The sequence below is a fragment of the Brienomyrus brachyistius genome, chromosome 13 (assembly GCF_023856365.1).
Source record: "Brienomyrus brachyistius isolate T26 chromosome 13, BBRACH_0.4, whole genome shotgun sequence".
NCBI lineage: Eukaryota > Metazoa > Chordata > Actinopteri > Osteoglossiformes > Mormyridae > Brienomyrus > Brienomyrus brachyistius.
Window position 1 is genome coordinate 6,817,250 of NC_064545.1, and position 22,737 is coordinate 6,839,986.

The window sequence follows — 22,737 nt, forward strand, 5'->3', positions numbered from 1 at the left end:
AGTTACATAATGAAATAACACCACTGTACTATTTTGGCATGCTGTTGATTAGTATTTCACAGTTTTTTTGAATGCATCTAACAGTGTGTTTATAACAAATGAGTTTCTGGAAACATGAGGGCATTGAAGGAAGGCCGCCTTTTAGCAGGAGTGGCAGAGGATGGCTTGCTAAAACGTTTGAGCACAAGAGATCGTCGATGTGTGTCACACGGTGTCCCAGACATCTTTTTTTGCAATGGGGGGGAAGGCAGTAAAAGATAATGTCCAAATTCACCGTTTTTTTTACCCAAGTGGAAACCTGGTGAAGCCACCCTTTCTGAATCTGGTAGGTCCTAAATCTGACCCTGAAATGAAGTGTGGAGATACCATTCAGGTGTTCTTTGTTATCTTACTAACTAACACATTTTTAGTGTTTAAATTAATATAATATTGATGAGTTGTTAATTATGGATAAAACAAGATTAATCCATGATTAATCAATTCATTCGATGATGCACTTTTATGATATCATGCATAGTTCATAGTCGGAATGCAATTTAAATGTTGTTTTTCCTTGTAATTTTCTTAAAATCTAAATCAAAATATATGATGATGGAATTTATCTGTTTGTAATGGCAGTGAAATGTGTTATTTATACTTTTTAGATTTTAAAACGCCTTAAAATTAACACAATATTAATTTATTAACAACTGCATTTGTTAACTTGCAACTTGAGGTTTTATAAACCAGTGGTTCTCAACCCTTTTTGCACCGCGACCCAATTTTTACCATGTCGGCTCCGTGAATTAACGCTGTGGGCAAGCGAGCAGTGCGCTCTGCAATATACGCCAATCAATGCCTATTGCACAAATCTGATTGGATGTGCTAATGAATTTTAAATTAAGCATCTGTGGTTTGGCTTCTAGGATTGGTTGAGTGTTCTCTTGTTTTGCGCAATGCATTGGCAGACCGAAGATCCGTTTATATGGGTTAATTCTAGGACTGGGGATGGGAAATCTGATCGTGGATCAGCATAGGAGCTTGTTCGTTTTAAAATGCTTCCATTTCCAATCTCTGCCTCGCGTCCTTTCAGAACTTGCCGAGGCCCACATTTGGGTCGAGACCTGCTCATTAGGGCGGAGAATCGTTGTTATGCAGCATATACAGTGTGATGCAGTAAAAGGTCGAGTTCTACATATCATATAATTGCTCGTATGTTCTGCTTTACTGCCGTTCAGCTACACTGGTGGAATGCTATTAATATCACAGGCGACTGTATCATTTTAAGCGGCACCCACTAGACCAGATGTTAATGTTTATTAATTTACTCGTCATTTTTATAAACACTCAGGGCATTTATTTTGTGCATTCATTTAAGTTTCCCTGCTATTTGAACTTGGGCCTGTTTATATATTTTTATTAGAACTTTTAACTTTATGTTTCTAAGGTATAGTTCTGTTGACTCTATAGCACATTTCAATGGTAAATTTATTGACAAATATTGAAAACGTCTCCTTAGAAAGCATGTTATTATATTTCTGTCCTTTTGGCAAAGGTATCTGGTAAATATCGGGACAAAGCCAGCACCTTGAATTACAATTCAACAAAACTAGCATTAGGGCCACGCTAATTTAAAGCGCTTCTCGATGATTTCATAAGCTAAATGCATCATCACAGTGCTCGAAAGGTGGATATTTATTACATTTTCTATAAGATTACTAAACTATCATATCGTACAACATAAGTTCTCGGGGGGATACGCTGGGGCGATTACACGGTATATAATGTATACTTGTGGTTAGGAAAATACAATATAGTAAAGAATGGAATGTAATTTCAGAAATCATTATGTAAATTGGGGATAATTAGTAAGTAAGGTTATTCTGTTACAGACATTTGGAAGTACTGTTTAATATTAAGAGTGGTTATTTATAATTAGGAAGCTCTGGTGTTAAGACATCTGAGTAGCCTGGCAAAGCCTCTGTTTCTAACAGCATTTCCATAACAAGAAAGGTACCAAGACGCAGCAGATGACGAGCCGCCATCCATATATACCTCGCCATTAGTGTGGTGATTGCCAGTTCATCTCGTCGCTCCACCAAGTCGTCTTCTCATATAGGTGAGATCTTTCGCTCTCCTACCTCTCGTCCTGCTAAACCACTCCTGACTTTAAAATCCACTGTTTAAGTGCATGCGACCTTTTTAGTATTTTAACGTTTTTTTTTATGATTCTGATTTTTTGGAAGTAGTTTGATACTTCTAGACCCAAGTCATTTTTGCGGATGTTGAGAAGGCTGTTGCCATGAGCATCCGCCGTTTTGCGCGATTCATTTGGAGCTGCACCGGATATTGACCTGACTATAACCCAAATACAAGAATAAAAAATAAAATGTTGTCAAACATTTAAAATATTACCAAAAAAAAAAATCAATTTCTTATTATTTAAATCCGTGACCCAGACCAGGACAAGTGGTTAGAAGATTGGTGGGCTATTAGTTTCAAATTAGACCTTATGCAATCCAGAAAACATAGCCGAAAGCATTAATTAAATGGGTTTTAAAGTCCACGACCATGACCAAGATAAGGGGTGAAGAAATTTAGCTGTTGCTGCAATCGATAAACATCTAGCTGAAAGGGTTAAGGGGGTTTCAAAGTAAATTTAATACTGCAGTAATGATCATGACATGACTTTAAAATCTTCCCAGAGTGTTGTATTCCCGGTCATGTAAAAATACTGCTAAATTTTTATGCATTGCACTTGTAAATTAGGGTATTGTATATTCCGTTTTTAATTGAGTATTCGAAAAGAAATATTCCAAGTAAACGGCGAACAAAGGTTGTGTATTAGAAAATCTCTTTTGTACATGTATATCTCGTTTTATAAGAAATAGAATTGGATAGGAAGTGATGTGGACGATTTTTTATGGAAAGCGCTTTTAAATGTTGCCTGGGATGAGATACACTGTACAGCAAAGAATGACAAAAAGGATGAGGCCGAGATGCACATACCGAAATATTCAATGTACGTGAACAAGGCAGAAGCGTAACTGGAGAGCGCAGGCATGCGAGTGTTGAAACAGCTGGTATATGCGCAGATACGAGCACAGAGACACCGCACTGAGTGCTAGCGCCCTTGTAAAAATGTTTAGCCTATTAAAAATAGCTGAGAAGTTCAATAAACGCCCGATCTTTTAATCGATTGTTTCGGTTTCAAAGTACAGTATTAGGATTGTATCGAGCACCATGCATTTTATTAAATTGACCTGCATGCAAGGGGACGTTTCTTAAGCGTGTATAAAACATATTTGTTTATGGGTGCCTGTTAAAATATATATGGGGATAAAAATTATTTCCCGAATTCGTTATATATAAATAAGTTCTTAAAATAAAAAACGGAACATAGACCAACAATACATTCAGACCTCTATGTTTAGTTGGCAGTTATTTGGTATAAAAATCTTAAATATCTCTAGAACTATATATAACTATTATTATATATAATGTTATTACTGATAATAGAGTAACCGTAAGTACGGAATTGCTTAGTAAAACGTTTATTTTCCAGTCAGGGATTTTGGATATATAACTTGGGGAATTTTAATATATGGGACATATTTGTTAAATTGTTTATGTTCTACCGGGAAAGATTAAGAATTAAAATATATAATTGTTCTTCAAAGACATTTTTTATAAATGGAATCTGCCTTCAGGTACTTATTTATGGAAATTTTCAAACCCATCTTCGAAATGCAGAATACAGGAGGCACATCAATATGCTTCCAGGTTGGAGTCGTGATCAAATATGGATCACAGGTCCCATAGGGCGTGGAAAGACATTTAATAATAATTTCCATGTCAAATAACTGACCTTGAGTGCTCATGGAATTGTACACCTAAAATATGCCCAACCTCTCTGACAGTAATATCCAATTACAATGTAACAGAATATAAGATTTTTTTTTATTGCAAGCGATAAATTAAAGTTTGTGGAAAGGCTCCTCTATGCCTGTGCCAGTAAAGGTTTCCAAGATGATGTTCTGGAAGGACAGTCTGATATCATATGAGCTGGTTTGAGAAGCAATGCATAGCAGTGCAGCTTAATGCACATTTGGTTGTTGGTTTGATTCCCAACCCTAGGTGTGTGTGTGTGTAAAGTTCACCCTCATTAGCCAGGGTTTCCTAATGCAATTAGGTAAATTATGTGTTGTGCAGGGTGGACTTGTTGTTTTGCTTCCAAGTACAGATATCTGACACATCATGATTCTGTGCTGAATAAGTGGTTATAGATGCATTCTTCCAGATGTTCCGTATATCGTAGAGGGGAACAAAACCTTACGGGATAATTTTGGAATGTTTCTTACTGTATTTGGGAACTTAGCTTTTGAAGTAAGTAATTTAGCTGATCTAGTGTTTCTCTCAAATGCCAGTAAAATAATAATTGCCTAAATAAAACAGACAGTTGATTCTCCTGCCACAGGTGAAGATATACAAGAAGCCAAGATGTCTGAGTGAGTATTATGGTGTTATGCTTGGTTTGGTGCTTGATGGTTAGACACTATGAAATTTAATACTCATATTAAAGAGACTTATTAAAACTCATTTAACGTTACAAATAATTTCTTTCTGACTTACAGGAAAAAGATGAGCTCGAGTCGTAAGCACCATCTGAAGGTAGCTTAAAAACATTTATTGCTGTTATTATTATTATTATTATTACTGTTGTTGCTGTTGCTGCTGTTGTTGTTGCTGCTGATGCTTGAGTGGGTGTTGCTGCTGTTGTTGTTGATGTTGTTGCTGCTGCTGCTGTTGTTGGTGTTGCTTTTGTTGTTGTTGCTGCTGCTGGTGTAGGTGTTGCTGTTGTTGTTGCTTTTGTTGTTATTGTTGCTGCTGCTGTTGTTGATGTTGCTTTTGTTGTTGTTGCTGCTCCTGCTGTTGATGTTGCTTTTGTTGTTGTTGCTGCCGCTGGTGTAGGTGTTGCTGTTGTTGTTGATGTTGCTTTTGTTGTTATTGTTGTTGCTGCTACTGCTATTGATGTTGCTTTTGTTGTTGTTTTTGCTGCTGCTGCTGTTAGTGTTGTTGTTGATGTTGCTTTTGTTGGTGTTGCTGCCGCTGGTGTAGGTGTTGCTGTTGTTGTTGCTTTTGTTGTTGTTGCTGCTTCTGCTATTGATGTTGCTTTTGTTGTTGCTCCTGCTATTGATGTTGCTTTTGTTGTTGCTTTTGCTGCTGTTAGTGTTGCTGTTGATGTTGCTTTTGTTGTTGTTGCTGCCGTTGGTGTAGGTGTTGCTGTTGTTGTTGATGTTGCTTTTGTTGTTGTTGTTGTTGCTGCTCCTGCTATTGATGTTGCTTTTGTTGTTGTTGCTGCCGCTGGTGTAGGTGTTGCTGTTGTTGTTGCTTTTGTTGGTGCTGCTGCTGTTGGTGCAGGTGTTGCTGCTGCTGTTGTTGTTTATGTTGTTGGTGTTGCTGTTTTTGCTGTCATTATTGCTGATTCTGTAAATATGTCCTGCAGAGCCTGATGCTCTCAATTGTTTGCCATCTCATTTGATACTGTTAATAATTTAGGTCATTTAATATATTTAAGATGTCTGGCAAATATAATCTTAGGGATGCATACAGATTTTATGCTTCCATGGCTTTTCTTTGACATATAACCTTGTTCTTGGCCTGCAGAGCTTGATGATCTCGATTGCTAAGAATTTGCTGGAGGCTGAGAAAACGCAGACTGATGCAGACAGGATCAAGTATATGGATGAAAACTGCCCTGCACTGTCCATGCCTGGATCTATGCAAGACCTGCAGGTATGATACCAGACACTGACATCAGGTCAACAGAATACATATTTTAATGCATTAGTATATCATTATTAGGTAAGAATTTATACTTCCACCCATGAAGACAATTGTAATAAACATTTCATAATCTAACTAGAATATATGATATTTATAACATATCCATCCATCCATTTTCCAAAACGCTTATCCTACTGGGTCGCAGGGGGTCCGGAGCCTATCCCGGGGGCAATGGGCATGAGGCAGGGAACAACCCAGGATGGGTGGCCAGCCCATCACAGGGCAATTTATAACATATATGAAATTTATTAAATTCTCTTTCTCTTTCCAGGAGCTGTGCAAAAAGTTCCACCAGCAGATTGATAAGATTGATGAAGAGAGATACGACCTGGAAACTAAAGTAAACAAAGGGATTAAGGAGGTGAAGTGCAAATCTCACTACTCTTGTAACCGACAATGCTTCTGTGGAGATGGCTTGTCAATATTCATTGATATCTGCCAAATAACCCAGATTGAAGACCTGAAGATTAAAATTCAGGACATGAAGGGCAAGTTCAAGAAGCCGGCCCTGAGGAAGGTGCGCATGTCTGCCGATGCCATGCTGAAGGCTCTGTTGGGCTCCAAGCACACGGTCAACTTGGACCTGAGGGCCAACCTGAAGCAAGTGAAGAAGGAGGTCAAGGAGGAGGTGAGGAACCCTTGGCACTGGCATTTCTCAAACACTTTTAGGTAACACTTTACCTTTGAAGGCACAAGCAACTTAGTAACTCATTTACTACTCATGCACAAATCATGAACAAATATAGTAACTGCATGAAATACATGAACCATTATGATTGATTAACTAACACTTAGTGTCTGGTTAATTAATACAGTAAGTAAGTGTGTACTGCTATATTATTTGTGTCCCCACACTACCAACCTCAGTTTCGATTATTGCCATTTTGCACTGGCTTTCCCTGTCTATCAAACTATTGTGTTTTTATCAACTTTTTCCTCCTTCCATTTCTGTCTTCTCTGCTCACACAGGAGAAAGAAGCCGTTGGTGATTGGCGCAAGAACATTGAAGATAAGGCTGGTATGGATGGCAGGAAGAAGATGTTTGAGTCCGAGGCTTAAATTGGTGGATGTTGCCTGGTTTCAGTTAATTTTTCATAGATTTGTGTTTAAACGGGGCTGTTAAGAGTTCTGATCAACTTTGGTTTAAAGTAGGCTGTTGGAGTACTTGATAAATCTGGTCAAAGTTTAAATTTTGCTATTTGTAACTGTTTCTCTCTGTATCATCTAAAGTCTCCCAACTGTACCATTTACATTGCATAGAAAGATGTAACGATGCCAAGTTTAATGAAATAAATTATTTCACACAAACTTAATGTTTGAAGTATTTTTAATTGTCAGTACTGTTGCTCCTGTTGGTCCATTTGATTATTCGTAACACGGTGGCGAAACAAATTCGATTGATTTAGAAGAGAAATTTACAAATTTTACATGATAAAATACTATACTACTTTGCAAATATTTTTTGGTAAAATTCTTCCTGTTCAGAACAACTGGTATGATTTATTGCGAATTATGAACGTAGCAATTATAATTACATTTTATTTTTCCAATTCTGGATGGTCGGCAGCATTGTACTTTGAATCCATTTCTGAAATCATTTTTATCGTATTTAACAGTCCAATGGTACTTGTATTCTCTCTGTGTCTTTGACCTTTAGTACAGTAATTTTAAAATTTCATTTTTACTTATTTAGTATTATTATTTTTTTCTTTTTTTTAATAAGTTATTTCTCATTCCCAGCTCTGAAGAACTAATTCAGAAACTATGAAGACATCACCGGAGATTCATAGGCCTATGTTAACAGGTCATATTAATGGTGCCTCTTCCCGTGTTTATAATTAATGTGAAGCTAAGTCTTGCAGGCTTCAGGGCTGAAGGGGTTATTTCTGAAGCAGCTGGATGGGGGTGACAGTATTTCTAGAGGTTGCATTCCTATTGGCCTATAGGGGATTCTGCTTCCATAAAGAGAAATGGACTTTTGCTGAGCCATCAGAGAAGACCATATATACCTCTTAGGAATGTCTTCTGTCTGTAGCTTGCCAGTCTTTCCCATCCTTCCTCCAAATCTGTCCTGCTCTCCTTCTTCACTTATAGGTGAGAATCGCTCCACTCATTGCAGCATCTGCTAGGCGTATGACTGGGTGTAGGACATTTCTGACTAACATTTTCTTATAAGTGATTTATCTTATATATATGTATCATCTCCACAAAACAGGGTCATCACAGTAACAGAATGAAAGTTTGTATTTGAGAGTCGTCATTCTTGGAAGTAACTGAAATGCTCTAAGGTTTTGTATAGCATGTTAGATGACCTAGAGGGAGAGAGTCTGGCACTTTAAAACTGGCACAGTGAAGCCTTGGTCTTGGTCTTTTGCCCAGACATAGTCAAAGCCTTACAAATGGTATCCATTGCTTAGACTGCCATGACTAAAGACTCTTAAATGTTTGCATGTCTTATTCACATTCAGTTGTAAAGATTTCAGCAAAACAACTTGTATCTGTCAAAAATGCAGCTACTGTCATCGTACTTTATTTTCTATTTTTAACATTTTGCTATTATATTGCCAAGGCCTACTGGGGCATTATCAAATCAGTTCAGGCTGAATTATATATCAGCAGTCAGACTTTGTACATTCTAAACTTTCCTGTTAACGTGGAGTTATATTACGTAACGAAATGCATTTGTTGGATTTGTCTTTGAATAGCTGAAGAAACTTTATTGACGCCAAGTGAACAGTAAAACGCAGTAGTAACTGTGGAAACTCTTTATGAGTGTGTAGTTTGCTTAAATTTGTCAGCTTGATTGTTATTTGCACGAGAGAAGAAGGCTATACAGAGAGTGTTTGTGGTCTGAAGTCTCAGGCTTTCCATAAAGATTCTTTTAAATGGCAGGAGTTGTGGCACCTGTTGTGGTTTCGTGTGTTGACTTCTTGGAGAAGCCGAGAGTGTAACAGGGCAACCCTACAAGACAGCTGCTCCTTTCCAAATATAGCAGCACTTTCCTTGCTCTAAATGGTCATCATACAGTTTTACTCTTTTTTTTCTTTTCTAACACATCGGTAGGTTCTGGTTTAACCTAAAGAATTACAAAAATTCTTATTGAATTCAGTGGCAAGTTGTCCAGTTTAAGATGCCATGTTAGAGTACCATTCTCTTCTAATAAACGGCTGAAATAACACCTTTCCGTTTGCAGGGTGGGGGGTCACCTAAACAGCCAAGATGTCTGAGTAAGTACTCATTTGGCCATAAAGAGACTGATTAACACTGATGTAGTAATGACTGTGTACTAAGAATCTACCGTGTCAAGACTGTACGGCATCAGATGTCACATATCTTTTCAAATTTCCCTCATTCACTGTGGAATGACAAAATCATTATTAACAGTATAAGATTCTTACATAATGATTTGCTTGTTTTAATCTTAAAAGGAAAAAGATGACATCAAGCCGTAGGCATCATCTGAAGGTAAAAACGACAATTAAAATGTAAAACTGTAAAAAGGATTATTGTGAAAGAGTTAGTTCTGGTTCAAATCATGCTTCAGCAATTCCGGTGCTGGAGGGTCAGTCTGCAACACATTTTGCACATTTCCCTGCTCAAAAACATATTAATCAGATAATTACCAGATTTAGTACACTGTCAGAAAAAAGAGTACCAATTTGTACCTTTGCTTGTCTCTGGGGGGGTTCTGCCAATTGTACCTTTAGCTGTAGGAAATTGTACCTTGTAAGACACAGAAATGGACTCTGAGGAACATTATTGTACCATTGTGGGTACATTAATGTTGTTTGTACCTTGGCGATGTTCCTCAGAGTCCATTTCTGTACCTTAAATTAGAGCAGAAGGTACCTTTGCCTAAAGCTAGGGTACAATTGGCAGATCCTTGAGGATAAAGCCTCAGAAACAAGCAAGGGTACAAATTAGTTCTGTTTTTATTCTGATTATGTAGGTATATTTGAGCAGAGAAATCTGCAAACTGTGCTGCACACTGGCCCTCTAGGACCAGAATTGTGGAGCCCTGGTTTAAATAAACTCAAGAGAAATACTTGTGCCTTGCTTGGGTTCATTATGATGCACACTGGACATGCCCACTGTCCTCCAGAGCCTGGTGCTTCAGATTGCAAAGAGTTTGCTGGAAGCTGAAGCTTCTGAGCTAGAAGCTGAGAAGGCCCAGTACATGTCTGAGAACTGCCCCTCTATGTCCCTGCCAGGATCATTACAGGAGCTGCAGGTTAGTTAACAATCAGCTATGATCTCTGCATCCAGATTAATCACACATCTTGCCACTTATGTAAAAACCACAGAATCCGCATCAAATGACATTTATTTGTACAAATCAAACAGGTAGGTTAGCATAGAGGAAACATCCACATGCTACTTAGGAGGGCTACTCTCTGAAATCACTTTTATTCTGAATCTCTCTCTTTCCAGGAGCTGTGCAAAAAGCTCCACCAGCAGATCGATAAGGTGGATGAAGAGAGATATGATTTGGGAAGCAAAGTGGAGAAGTCCAACAAGGAGGTAAATCAATTTTCCGAAGCTTCCTTTGTAGGTAGGTCTGGGGAGGTCACTGATGTCAATCCAACCCTTGTGATTTTGACCAGATTGAAGACCTGAAGATTAAAGTGGTTGACCTGAAGGGCAAGTTTCAGAAGCCGGCACTGAAGAAGGTGCGCATGTCTGCCGATGCCATGCTGAAGGCTCTGCTGGGCTCCAAGCACACGGTCAACTTGGATCTGAGGGCCAACCTGAAGCAAGTGAAGAAGGAGGTCAGGGAGGAGGTAAGTATTCATGTGGACTGTTCATGCCACACTATCACAAGTTCAGATGACTGGCTGAGGCATTATTACAAGCCCAATCATAATAACAAACTGCTGAACTAGGACCCAAGAGAGACAGCAGAAATATTGTATAATTTTTTCCTTAAATATTGTCTTATATGGAGAACTAAGCAAAGGTGAGATTTCTGGTCCAGACCAAGATTTTATTGCAACCAACCAGTTGAGTTCTCTGTGACTATAACTATTTATACTCACCTGGTTGCTTAAAACAAAATCTTGGTCTGGATTTGTACTCTCTGGACCTGAAATCTCCACCTCTGGAACTAAGGTGCTTTGTAGCAGTTATGAATACCACAACTGCACCAGTAGCTAAGAAACAGAAGATCTGCATCATGTAACCTTAATATTCTTGCTATTTATCACTTTATGCTATAGCATTTTAGCAAAGTCAAACAAAATAATTGAGGCAATTACACTGAGTTTGAGCAAACCTTTAGAAAAAATGTATCCAGCAAGCTATAAGTGTTTATCAAATGCTGTTGACCGAATCATGATTTCCGGTCTAAATCTACCCCACTAGGAGAAAGAAGCAGTTGGTGATTGGCGTAAGAACATTGAAGACAAGGCCGGTATGGGCGGAAGGAAGAAGATGTTTGAGTCTGATGCTTAAATTGCCTACCACCTTGGGACTGCATCAAGTTTTCCGCATAAGGTTCAAATGAACTGCAACGCAGAATCCATTTTGACTTTATATCAATCTTACTTATCCCCGTCCGCTGTTTGCACATGACCGATTTTTAAATCCAGCCCACCAAGAAGACCAACAGTAAAGATCTCATACTCCTGTTGGTCTGCAGGAAAGCCCCTTAACATCTTTGAACCTCAAAGCGGTCAGAAATTTAAATAAAACACACATTTTGCTAACAGATGTGTTGTGTTGCCGAAATGATTGCAAAATGTAAGACTTTGTGATCCTGACTATTCCTTTCTTTCCTCACCTTTACACAAAATTAGCTACATGTGTATACTTAGCATTGTTTAGTACAGTACAAAAAGGAAAACTAGTTTAATACTGTGCCAGTAGATTTTTTAGCTATGCCTAATTATCTTAATATCTTTAACTGTAATAGGGCTCAAGCTAACAAAGGTCTATTAAAAGGCACTCAAATGTCTGTAGATTCATCCTTCCAACCACCTATCCCATAAAGCATGATGGAGAGGTTGAGCTTATCCTATCTCCAGTGTGCAGGGCAGGAGAACTCACTGGACAGGATGCCAGCCAATCACAGGGAACACCTACAAATGGGCAATTAAGAAGCACCAGTTTGGCCAAATGCTTGTTTTTGAATCGATGAATTCCACCAACACATGGGGGCTAGATCTGAAAGCTCCAGTCTGGGTGGTGTGAGGCGGCAGCACCACCCAACGCACTGCCATTTCATTTTTTTACACACAAACACACACACACAAGTTTGTCTTCATATCTAAATGGGGACCGTCCATTCATTTCTATGGGAAAAACCCTAAACCCAGTCATGACACCCTTAACCGCTACCCAACTCTAACCTTAACCATAAGTAACCAACCAAAATACAAGACTTTTGGCACTATTACTTTTTTGATTGCATTCACAAATTTTTATAAAATTGGGGTTATCAAAATGGGGACCTGAAGAAGTGTTCTGACAAGTAAGGAAGTTTGGGGGGGACATTTTGGTCCCCAAATGTGATCTATGCACCCCCCCCTCCCCACCCACCCACACACACACACACACACACACATACACACACAGTTGTGTAATCATATCTTTTATGGGACTGCTCATTCATTTCTTTGGGAAAAATTTCAATGCTAACTATAAAAGCTGGTCTAATTAAGGTAAAAAAAAAACGGGTCCCCACAAGGTAAGGTATACTTGGACCACACACATGCACATTATTTATGTCGGATATCAATTAGTACTCTTAAGTAATATTCATTAAATCTTAAGAAAACATAATTAGTGAAAAGACCCTACATATGTATGTTATGGTTTCAGCACAGTTGCGTTGACTCCTGTGGGTTCATCTCTGCATAATGGTAAGGTTGTTAACGTCGCCGGACTTACGTCTAAACAGCGTTTATAATAAGAAAATAGATTACTTAATAAAATAAATAAAATGCGCATAAAACATCGCTAAATATTTACTCGCAGCAAATGAATATCCGAAAGCTGCGTATTTCCGTGAATGTAAACAAACACCAACCGCTACTTCAGAAAAGGCAAAGTTTGCGTGTGGCAATAAATCCGGCTGTGACATTTGCCAGGTAGTCTGTCCAGATACAGAGATATTAACAATATTTTCTTTGTGTTTTGCTGTTTATTCGCCCTAATTAGGTCATGTTTGTTATTTGCTTTAATGGAAAGTAAAATGTGTAAATGCGATACTCGTCGAAATGCGTTAAGCTGTTTGTTTGTATCGATGGTCATTTAATCCATGGTCATAAATTACGGGGAGATTGAAGAGTTATAACCCCCCCGCCAATAATCATATCTCCCCTAAGCGGCTGGTGACATCAACACTCCCAGCGTTCATACCAAAGTTACACACTTGATTGAATCTTCTAGGAAGCTGACGTCACCATGTTATTTACCCAAAAGCATAAAATAAAACGTTTTTTACATAAAATACAATGACCCGACAATCTGCAAAAAATTAAAGAATTACAGGAGAAACAATCATTCATTCATACATCCATCTTCTAATCACTTATTCAGGTCAGAATCATGTAGGCCTGGAGATTCCGTGCAGATCAGGCATAAGGCAGGTTTACGCTCTGAACGGGATGCCAATCCATGGCTATTGCGCACGCGCACAGATAGAGTCGTATACAATGGGCGATTAAGAGGCTCCTACTACTATAACTATAATGCAGGGTATCCCAGTATATTGCAGTAGACGCCAAATAATACACAATAAAATATATCAGAGAAACTATCTGGAATTGTAACTCCTTAAAGCTTGTTTTCATCATTTGCTTGTTGTGGTTAAATTCTACCCAGGACTATGGGAAAATAGAAAAAGAGATTAATATCTGAAGTTTAAATCCTAAAATATCCAGGTGGACTCAGAAGGTCACAAATGGCAAGAAAAGCGCATGATTTTCAAACAAATTCGCTTTTAAACTTTAAAGTTCGACTGCCGTGTTAATGTCAATGTAAATGTGTTAATGCGGGTAATGACTGGCTTGGGTGGCTATTTAGCTGAGCTAATCTCTCCCCCAGGAAAACCCATAAACTCTTCCCATGGCCAGTAGGACCCCCTTCGCCTCTATTTATGGCCACGGCGCTTCTCTGGTTCTAACATCCTTCCTCAGTCCTCTGTCAAGCAGGGCTATTTGCTGGTCTCGAGTTTCTTCAAGAAGCCCACATGTGAGCCAGCAAGGACACGACTTGCTAAGTTTATCTGCCTGCCGATGGCCTTAGCATGCAAGTAAGCTGGCTTTGTGCTATCTGTGGGGGCAGCTAACCCTCAGGGATGCCTTTTATGACGGACGTATTATCCGGAACATTCTGCGGTAATTTGAAGGGTTCCTGAATGCTCCACATGCTTCCCTGCGTCCTCTGGGCTCCTCGGCCATGTCATTATGGCTGAACCTGGACCTTGTTAGCCTCAAGGCCCGATTTTATCACTTTAGCAGTATTTTTTTTAACAATGCAATCTGTCTAATTAAATGGACCATATAGAGCAATTTGATGGTTGTTCCTGTTTTCTCTCCTCTGGTTGGGGACCTTTTTTGATGCTGGGGTGGGGGGGTGGGGTGCTGAGAAAGCTAATTTGAACATTATCATTAATAACACATGCAAAACTGTCCAAAATCGTCAATGAAGGAGAATTCCTTCTCGCACCCAGTAATCTTTGCATTACGCACATCCTGACATCGCTCGGAGGACAATTTAATTCAAAGGTGGGCTGGACTTATTTTAAAGGTGAGGCGAGAAGCAAAACCGTCCACTATAACATCTAAGGACAGAGCATTCACAGGGTATTACTGATTAGATTAAATTAATATCATGCAGGGCCCTGCAGTCCCAAAGCCTGACATGACTGGTCCCCAGGACAAATAAGTTTGAAAAACGCTGTTCTAGTTCATTCGAATCCTGGATCATTAGAACTTTTTGAATGGGGGGGGGGGGGGGGGGTGAACAGAAGGCATGAAAAATGGATAAGTGCTGGTACATGTTTTACGGAAAACCTCTGTGAGATGTGAGCTTTGTGCTGCCGACCGTGGTGCTCCAGCCACTCTCAGTAAACATCGCCATCAGAGGTCAGCCATGTACCGCAGCTAGAGTACATGCTTCCCCCTCGATAGAGAGGGGGGCCACACTTAGACTGCCTTATTTACATGCTCTCGTGGCCTGAAACATGATCACCACTTAGGCTTTCAGACCAGCATTAGTGCGGCTATGCCCTTATGAAATATAGTTGGTAAAAGTAAGTAAATCTCTTGAATTTGCGGAGGTGGACAAGAATGCTCTCCACTTGGAGGTATTCTCCTCTTGGGCTTTTAAAGAGCCGAGTCTGTGAGATCATTGTGTTTCTAATGGCCTTTAAGTTGTTAAGGTCCTTCCTGGGGAGCTGAGGATGTGTAGCCCTGGCTGGGCTTTGTAATTGGCCAGGTCCTGAGAAGGTCAGATTGTGCGAGAGCCTCGCATTTCTATGGCGAGTCTCACAGACCCGGGGGAATCATGGTTCCCACTGCAGAGGCGCTGTGTTGATTCTCTTTCTCCTGCGGACTGGGAACACTTCCCTCTGGAAATGGCAGTAATTGCATTATTCATTTTTCTAGCCGATTTCAGTGGTGAAGTGTTGCGTCCGGCTCTGCGGCTGTCCTCACAGGCCGGAGACCTTCTGCTGTACGACAAGCTGCTTGTTAGCTAGTGTTACCATTATATGTACAGCCATTAAAATTAAATGACCGTATCCAGGATGGCGGAAGTGACTTTTCAATCGAGACCCCAGAAACAACAAACTGGCCCCTGGCGATGTGCAGAATTTAATTCTGCTATACATTTTCTCCTCCTCGCTGCATTAAAAACTGGCAAGCAGTATTGTTTTCCCTGCAGGGACACTAGGGGGCGCATGCAAGCACATTTGGCTTCCCTGGTATTTTGCTGTAATTAGGGAGACGGCGAGCAAAAAAAAGGTCTCGCTGTCCCCATGATCCTCTCCAGGATAAACGGTTGTAAGATGGGTGGATGGGTGATATGAAACAGAGGATTTTCTGTCCCTCTGACACTGTCCAGGATAAGCATTTGGAAGATGGATGTTTTAGCTTCTCCTGTGAAAGCACCTGAGCATACAGTAACAGATTTGTCCTAGATTTCATTCTGCCGGAACACACATATCAACATTTTTCTTTCTTTGTGCTTATTCAAAAGGGGATATTTAAAGTTTACTCATTCCAGCCATCTTGGGAATGCTTGGGAATTTTTCTCAGTCCTACTGTGGCACAGACTGCATTGATATCATTGTGCGACTAACCCTCCCCTCTGACACTCCCGATTAACTGCTGCCTTGCTGTTGGATCCCATGAGTCCCCCCCCCCCGGATTCCTGGCTGCTGACCTGCCGGTCGATCAGGTTGTTACGGTCGATGCGCTGCAGTGTCTGTTTTACGTCCTTCTCACGCCGCTTGGTTTCCAGTTGTCGGTAGGCTTGTCTTAAGATCACGGTCGACGTTTGGCTCGCGGTGTTAAACAAACGCTGTCGAACCGAGTGCTAAAGCAATTCGTGCAAAGCATCCTGCAATTCTGCTAATTTATTCAAGTGGATTATGTTTAATAAATCTATATCACGTTTTCTTTAAGGCTTTTCTTCTGACCTTCTGACCTTTCATTTGTGGCTTTAGGCACCGTGCTATCTGCTGGTGACAAGCTAACTGTCTGAGCGGCCAATTTAATTATGGTGCATAGAAATTCAACATCCTGCCATCTTAAAGCAATAATCTTCTTTTACAGGATTAACTGTAATATCAACGATATGATGTGAGTAAGCTAGTAAGCTTATTAATTATAAATAAATGTTCTGAAAAGCGATTTTTAAAAACTTACATTTTTCTTTTGTTCCTGTGCTTATGTGTTGAAATGAACATAGATGAAGTTTTTATATTTGCAGAAAATTAGGTGCGGTTTTCATTTTTCTTGTGTATAAGTTGCAGAGAAAATAATTGTTTTTGATTACAAATGAATTTTACTTATACAATAACATGTTTCTTACACTTATATTGCAATGACATGATGTGTTACGTCATTTACATTGGCACCTGCCCCTCGTCTTCATCTTTTTTCCAATTTAATTTCTCAGATTTCCAAAAAAGTTTTCTTCACCACCAATTTATAATTTTGAAAAAGATTGTCACTGGGTGCAAGGAGGCAAAATTCCGAAATTGAGAGTCACTAAAAAAAGCAACATTTTAGATTCAGTATAATACACGTTGTGCACAATACAATCATGAACATTCGTACACAATACAATACACGTTGTACTTGTGTAACTGTGTATGTAACAAATAAAGAATGATGAATGGAAAAAGTACCTTTTCTGAGCTTCATAAGAAGAGATAGTTGAGCTGAGAAGCTATCATAGTAAAAAAGCTCTTAAGGAAAAACCCTGAATTATCTTTTTTTGATACCTTTGCTGTAGAAAAGGTACATTTTCAAAAGAAAATAAAAAAAAGAGTATGAGCTGTGGTCAGTATGTGTAATTCATGTGCCAAAATTAAATAGAAACATCTATTAAAATAGAACGATGCAACATGATCCTCGCCCCGGTTTGTGTTCTGAGTGAATACAGGGTTTGGATTTTTGCATCCACCCATAAAATGTTTTTAAACAGGTTAAAAATTGTTGAGAGAAACAAGCATTTAAACCTACAAATATACTGTGTAGGTTTAGGCCTTGGGCAGAAAGAGAGGCAAAAATGATGGATGTCCTTGTGTATCTTAGAAGGAAACATTCCTTTGTAAACTCCAGGAGTAGCTGCTGCCTGGGGAATGAGAGCAGTGACTATGCCCCCTGCCCCCCCAGTACCGTGACCCCTCCGTGGGTGGTGAAGTCCGGCACAACGGGTGGGTTTGGGATTGCTGGAGGTGCTGGGGCCCAGTCTGGCTATTTCTGTGCCAGCGCACAGTGTGGTTTTTCCCCTCCTTCCTGTCTCCTGTTTTCAGTGCATCGTCCATCTCATGCTTGGGACCATTGTTAGTTTTGGACGCCATCATATTGATTTAGTCCTTTGAATGACAACGTGAAAAACTGAGGCGTGTCGAAAGGGTTGTGATTCGTGCAAGATCATCTCCCACCACACCCATCCGGGATGATGATTTTGATGTTTTCAGACACAGACATCTGTAGGAAAAGGAAGTAGGGGCTGTCGAGGGCATGGTAGACATTGAGATATTGGCGCTGTAATGCGTTATGAAGGCTGCAATATGACGTACATGGGTTATGTCAACATATCTACACACGTTTTCCAGTGTAACATTCCAGAATGGGTTTGGGGTGTTCTGTAATGCAGTTTGTGATGAAAATGCTTTGCTGGGTCTTGCAGAAATGTGATAAAAGAGTTAAAGTGTTGATCTATAGGCAGGCAAACATCTGAAAAGGCTTTCTGATGTGCTACACGAATACGCATGGAATGGCTTTCATATTGTAGTGTCGGCGCAATCTGCATGTCCCAGCATGCCTTGCAAGCACGTATATATAGCCCCATGTATGTCTTGTATATAGGCCCTACAATATTTGTATTTGTTAGTGTAGTGTAGTGTTGTGATGCATACCCGACTTTCGCATGTACCTGTACCTGCGTTTGTACTCAGCCCTTTCCTGATCCTCTTGTGTCTTAGCCATTGTGTAATTACCCGCCGCGTGTGTGCCTTACTGCCCATAGTGTAACTTCCCCATGCTTCCCTGCCTTTCATTGTCTCCATGTTTTTGTTGCTATTAGTGCAGTCCTTATAAGGACTTGTTATAAAGAGCAACTTCGTGTTAATCTGACTCTTGTCATGTTCATTTTCCGCCACCACAATACCTTGGTCTGCTCGGCGCTTCAGTATTTGTATAATACTTGATGATAAAATGTCTTGAACCTTATGTAAATGTTGTTACGGTGTGTGTTGACTGGAATGTGTTTTCCTGATAGTGGCAAATGCAGGCTGAGTTCCTGCTGTTCTTGAGCCTGTGTGTTGTCAACAATTGAAGCTGCAGTCAAAACGCATGCAGCCATTTGTGAACGACACCCTAACATCAGGGCCCTGAAGTCGTGCAGGCAGTGATGCTGGATGTCAGGAAAATCAATCTCTTGCCTGCCAAGACATGGGCCTCGACAGGGGGGACCTGCTTCTTCACGTGTGCATTCTGCAGACTCGGTGAACGGCAGCCAGGCGTATAAGTGCACATCTGTTTCCGTATTCCATTAAGGTTGTGCCAACACTTCTGCGAGATCGCAAGATGGCACTGTTTCATGTGCGATATCTACAGGAGCTTCCAAAAGTTCCACATCATGATGCTCTCATCAAAGACGATCTCAACTTCACTGAATCTCTTGCTCCTCTCCCACAGGCCTTTGCTGGTTGGCGTAGTGATTCTACTCAAAGAGCACAGGGAGGCATACAAACCCTTTAACATTTTAAGTGGTATTCAGTTGCTTTCACTGATTTTGTGTTTGACTTTAATTCATCTGCTGCAATTTGACTTCACTGGAAGATCACTGTATGTAACTGTATGCATACGTGTAAGTTAATGCATGATAATTTTACAAAAATCAGCTAGAGGTAGCATATAAAAGAAAAAAAAAACAAATGAAATGCAACAGACGGGAGAAATCCAGTTGACTGACCACTGTCCAGGTCCATCTGAGCACAGTAGGTTTTCCCAGCCACTGGAAAAATAGATCTGCATTTTACAGCATTAACAGGCTGACGGTTTCTGTCAGTCATTCAGTAACTTCTTCCCTTTAGTTATTACATTCCTTATGATGAGTCCTCCATCCGGCGAGGCAGCGGCAGTGTAATTCTCTCTTTCTGCCTACAGTCCTGTGGGAATAGCTATGTCGTAACTGTGTTTCACAAGATTACTCCTTGACTCACTACAGACGGTACTTGCAGCACCATGAGTAGTCAGTATGAGTAACACTCTCTTTGACAGATTTCTTCTTTAATATTCCTGAAGCTATGACTTCACTCCTTCAGTAACACATCTGAGACGGTGATTAAAGATCTCTGTGGCGCCTTGTTAAGTGAGTGCTGTTCCCATTTGTGTATGTGTCTGTGCCTTGTAAACTTGAGCCTTTTTAAGTGGCTTTACTCTCTCCATGGATGTCTGGGATGGTTTGCACATCCTCAACCAATGTTTCTCTGTTACTCCTCAGTCTTTTCTATGGTTATGGGTATTAATAAATCATGTCAAACACACTTCTGGGTTATTTCAAATTAAAGCCTCTACTTGCACTTTAACTGGGTTAAGTATACAATGCCCTTAAAAGTTCGATGGCTTTAAATTGTTTTAGTGAAACTTGTTCTCGCACCAGCCACATTTATTGACTTTCAGTTATTTCATTTGACATTTTTTCGTTTTGGTTTCATTATTGTTTTAATGAGCTGTATTAGTTTTTTTGTGTCACAGGCGAGTTGGAGAGGTGGGTGGTGGAACAGATGGAGGTAGAAAGTATGGTGGGAGATGGGGCTCTTTTAATATGTTTTAAATGATGGAGAATTCACATGGAGGCATGGCCTGATCTGACACTGAGCCTGCTTGACGGTGGGAGCATTTCCATGTAGGTGACATGCATGAGGTAATGGGAAGTGAGCTGCGGTGCAGGCTTGTCTTGCTCGAGGGCCCACAGATATACCAAGACCAGGCTTGAACTAGTGCCTCTGATCACAGCCACATGGGCTTAGCCCACCGAGTCACACACTGCCCCCCGCTGAAAGGAATAACCTCTTTTCACTAAGAAAACCATTAGTCACAAAAACATTGTAATAGTCTAGTATAATAACTTAGTAACTTATTTGTTTTTTTATTATTATTTTATCAATGCTCTTTGATTTTATTGTAGCTGTTACTTATTATTTATTATATAGCTAAGATTAGAGATATAGGGGGCGGCATGGTGGTGCAGTGGTTAGCACTGTTGCCTCACACCTCTGGGACCCGGGTTCAAGTCTCCGCCTGGGTTACATGTGTGTGGAGTCTGCATGTTCTCCCCATGTCATCGTGGGGTTTCCTCCGGGTACGTCAGTTTCCCCCCACAGTCCAAAAACATACTGAGGCTAACTGGACTTGCTAAATTGCCCATAGGTGTGCATGTGTGAGTGAATGGTGTGTGAGTGTGCCCTGCGATGGGCTGGCCCCCCATCCTGGGTTGTTCCCTGCCTCGTGCCCATTGCTTCCGGGATAGGCTCCGGACCCCCCGCGACCCAGTAGGATAAGCGGTTTGGAAAATGGATGGATATTAGAGATGTATCAGTTACCATATTGGTATTGGCCAATAATTGGTAAAAATCAAGACACTGGTATCGATCTGATGCGTCAGTCTTGGTCGAAATTCTCACCCGATATTGTAACTTTATTAATACTCGAAGTTAGCAGCGCCAGAGCTAGTAAAACAATGGAGAGGATTGCACTGGACAATCAGCTATTTTCCATGGTGGAGGACGAGGGATTTTCTTCATTCACCTCTTAGAAGCAGGGCTACCATTTAATCTGCAGAAATAAGAATAATAAAATTTATGGGGTGGGCGGGTTGGGGGTGAGAGGATGAATCACATGCCCTGAAAATACAGGATCAATCACATCTTGTATTTCTTCAAAATGGGACATAGTATTTTGTTTTGCATGAAGGGACAGTCCAATAAAGAAAAGGGATAAGTGAGAACTCCACTGCGAGACGGTTCTATACAGCCCACAACATGTTTTTAATCCACTACTAAATGTAACCCAGCAGATCGATCTCTTCATTTCCACAAAATAAAAAGACATCGTTTGGCTAATAAGCACCAGAAAGTACCTATGAAGTCAGCCAGATTTGTAGAGATACTACAAGGAAAATTATCGGTTACCTGTATCAGTCAATATTTCCATATCGTGCGCTACTACCTAATGTATTGTTTTTCGTTTCTGTTTTAGCTCATATGGTAACATCCTCCACACAATCTGCATGAACCTGCTTATCAGCTTCAGTCTTTTGTAAAAAAAACGCGTGACGACATTGAGTAGCAGGTCAGATGAAAGCCAAATACTGTCTTAACTAGCTTCACTTTCAGTTCTTGTCTTATAATTCTAATCACAATTTCCTAGCCTCAGTCTGCATCTTACATTTCTGTTGCTTCGGCACAATTATTAAGTCATTAATCGTGTTTTTTGCAAGTGCTTGTCTAAATCATCATAGAAAGTCTAAATCATTGTGAATACTGGAGGACGATAAGATGATACTTGAGTTAAACACACGTGATGGGGGAGTTTACAGTTACACTTCAATATCATACATATCCAAGATGCTTTGAAGAGATGATTGAGGTGTGTGAATGGGAGGAAAGAGCCATAGAGGTGTAATGTTCTACCATCAGGCGAGTGGCTCACTCAACGGAGGAACTGCATGGATGACTTCAGAAAGCTGCACGCATATAGGCCTTTTTGGCTGGATCATGCTCGAGGTTCCTGTGAAATCCATCAGCCTGGGGTACAAGCAGGTAAAGGTACGGCTTGAGCTGCAGTTGAGTGAGTCCGCCAACTTGTTAACAAGGAGAGCTGAAGTCCACATCCCTCCAGGTTGCAAATGGGAGCCGCAGGGTGAAGTTCACTATGTCATCTCCAGACTGCAACACCGAGAAGTGATGCAATGGGGTATACCCGAGCTGTTCTGCTTGAAAGCCACCAAGAAGCAAGAGAAGGCCAGGGTGATGGACGAAGTCGCTGGACTAGAGCAGAGGCGTTCAGATCAAGGCTAGCAGGAGCTTGCAAGCACCAGGAAAGATGATAGCCAATATGCTTCAACCAGGTGAAGAGTGGCAGATGCCAGGGGACCTGGCAGTTGGTCTTCCTGAGAGACATTGTAGTGGCTACACTCCAGACAGACACCGGAATATGTGGTCAG

General features: G+C 40.4%; 2 protein-coding genes across 2 annotated transcripts; both read left to right on the forward strand.

Annotated features, from left to right (window-relative positions):
* Positions 1-16: 16 nt before the first annotated feature.
* On the forward strand, positions 17-7,134 carry LOC125706096 (troponin I, fast skeletal muscle-like). The gene is made up of 7 exons (XM_048972600.1): positions 17-2,098; positions 4,457-4,487; positions 4,614-4,650; positions 5,647-5,775; positions 6,098-6,187; positions 6,278-6,454; positions 6,796-7,134. The coding sequence occupies exons 2-7, from the start codon at positions 4,480-4,482 to the stop codon at positions 6,883-6,885; spliced, it is 531 nt and encodes a 176-aa protein (XP_048828557.1). The 5' UTR covers positions 17-2,098; positions 4,457-4,479; the 3' UTR covers positions 6,886-7,134.
* Positions 7,135-8,506: 1,372 nt separating this feature from the next.
* Positions 8,507-11,585, forward strand: LOC125706097 (troponin I, fast skeletal muscle-like). Its single transcript, XM_048972601.1, has 6 exons — positions 8,507-9,053; positions 9,255-9,291; positions 9,929-10,057; positions 10,258-10,347; positions 10,431-10,607; positions 11,188-11,585. The coding sequence occupies exons 1-6, from the start codon at positions 9,046-9,048 to the stop codon at positions 11,275-11,277; spliced, it is 531 nt and encodes a 176-aa protein (XP_048828558.1). The 5' UTR covers positions 8,507-9,045; the 3' UTR covers positions 11,278-11,585.
* Positions 11,586-22,737: the final 11,152 nt, after the last annotated feature.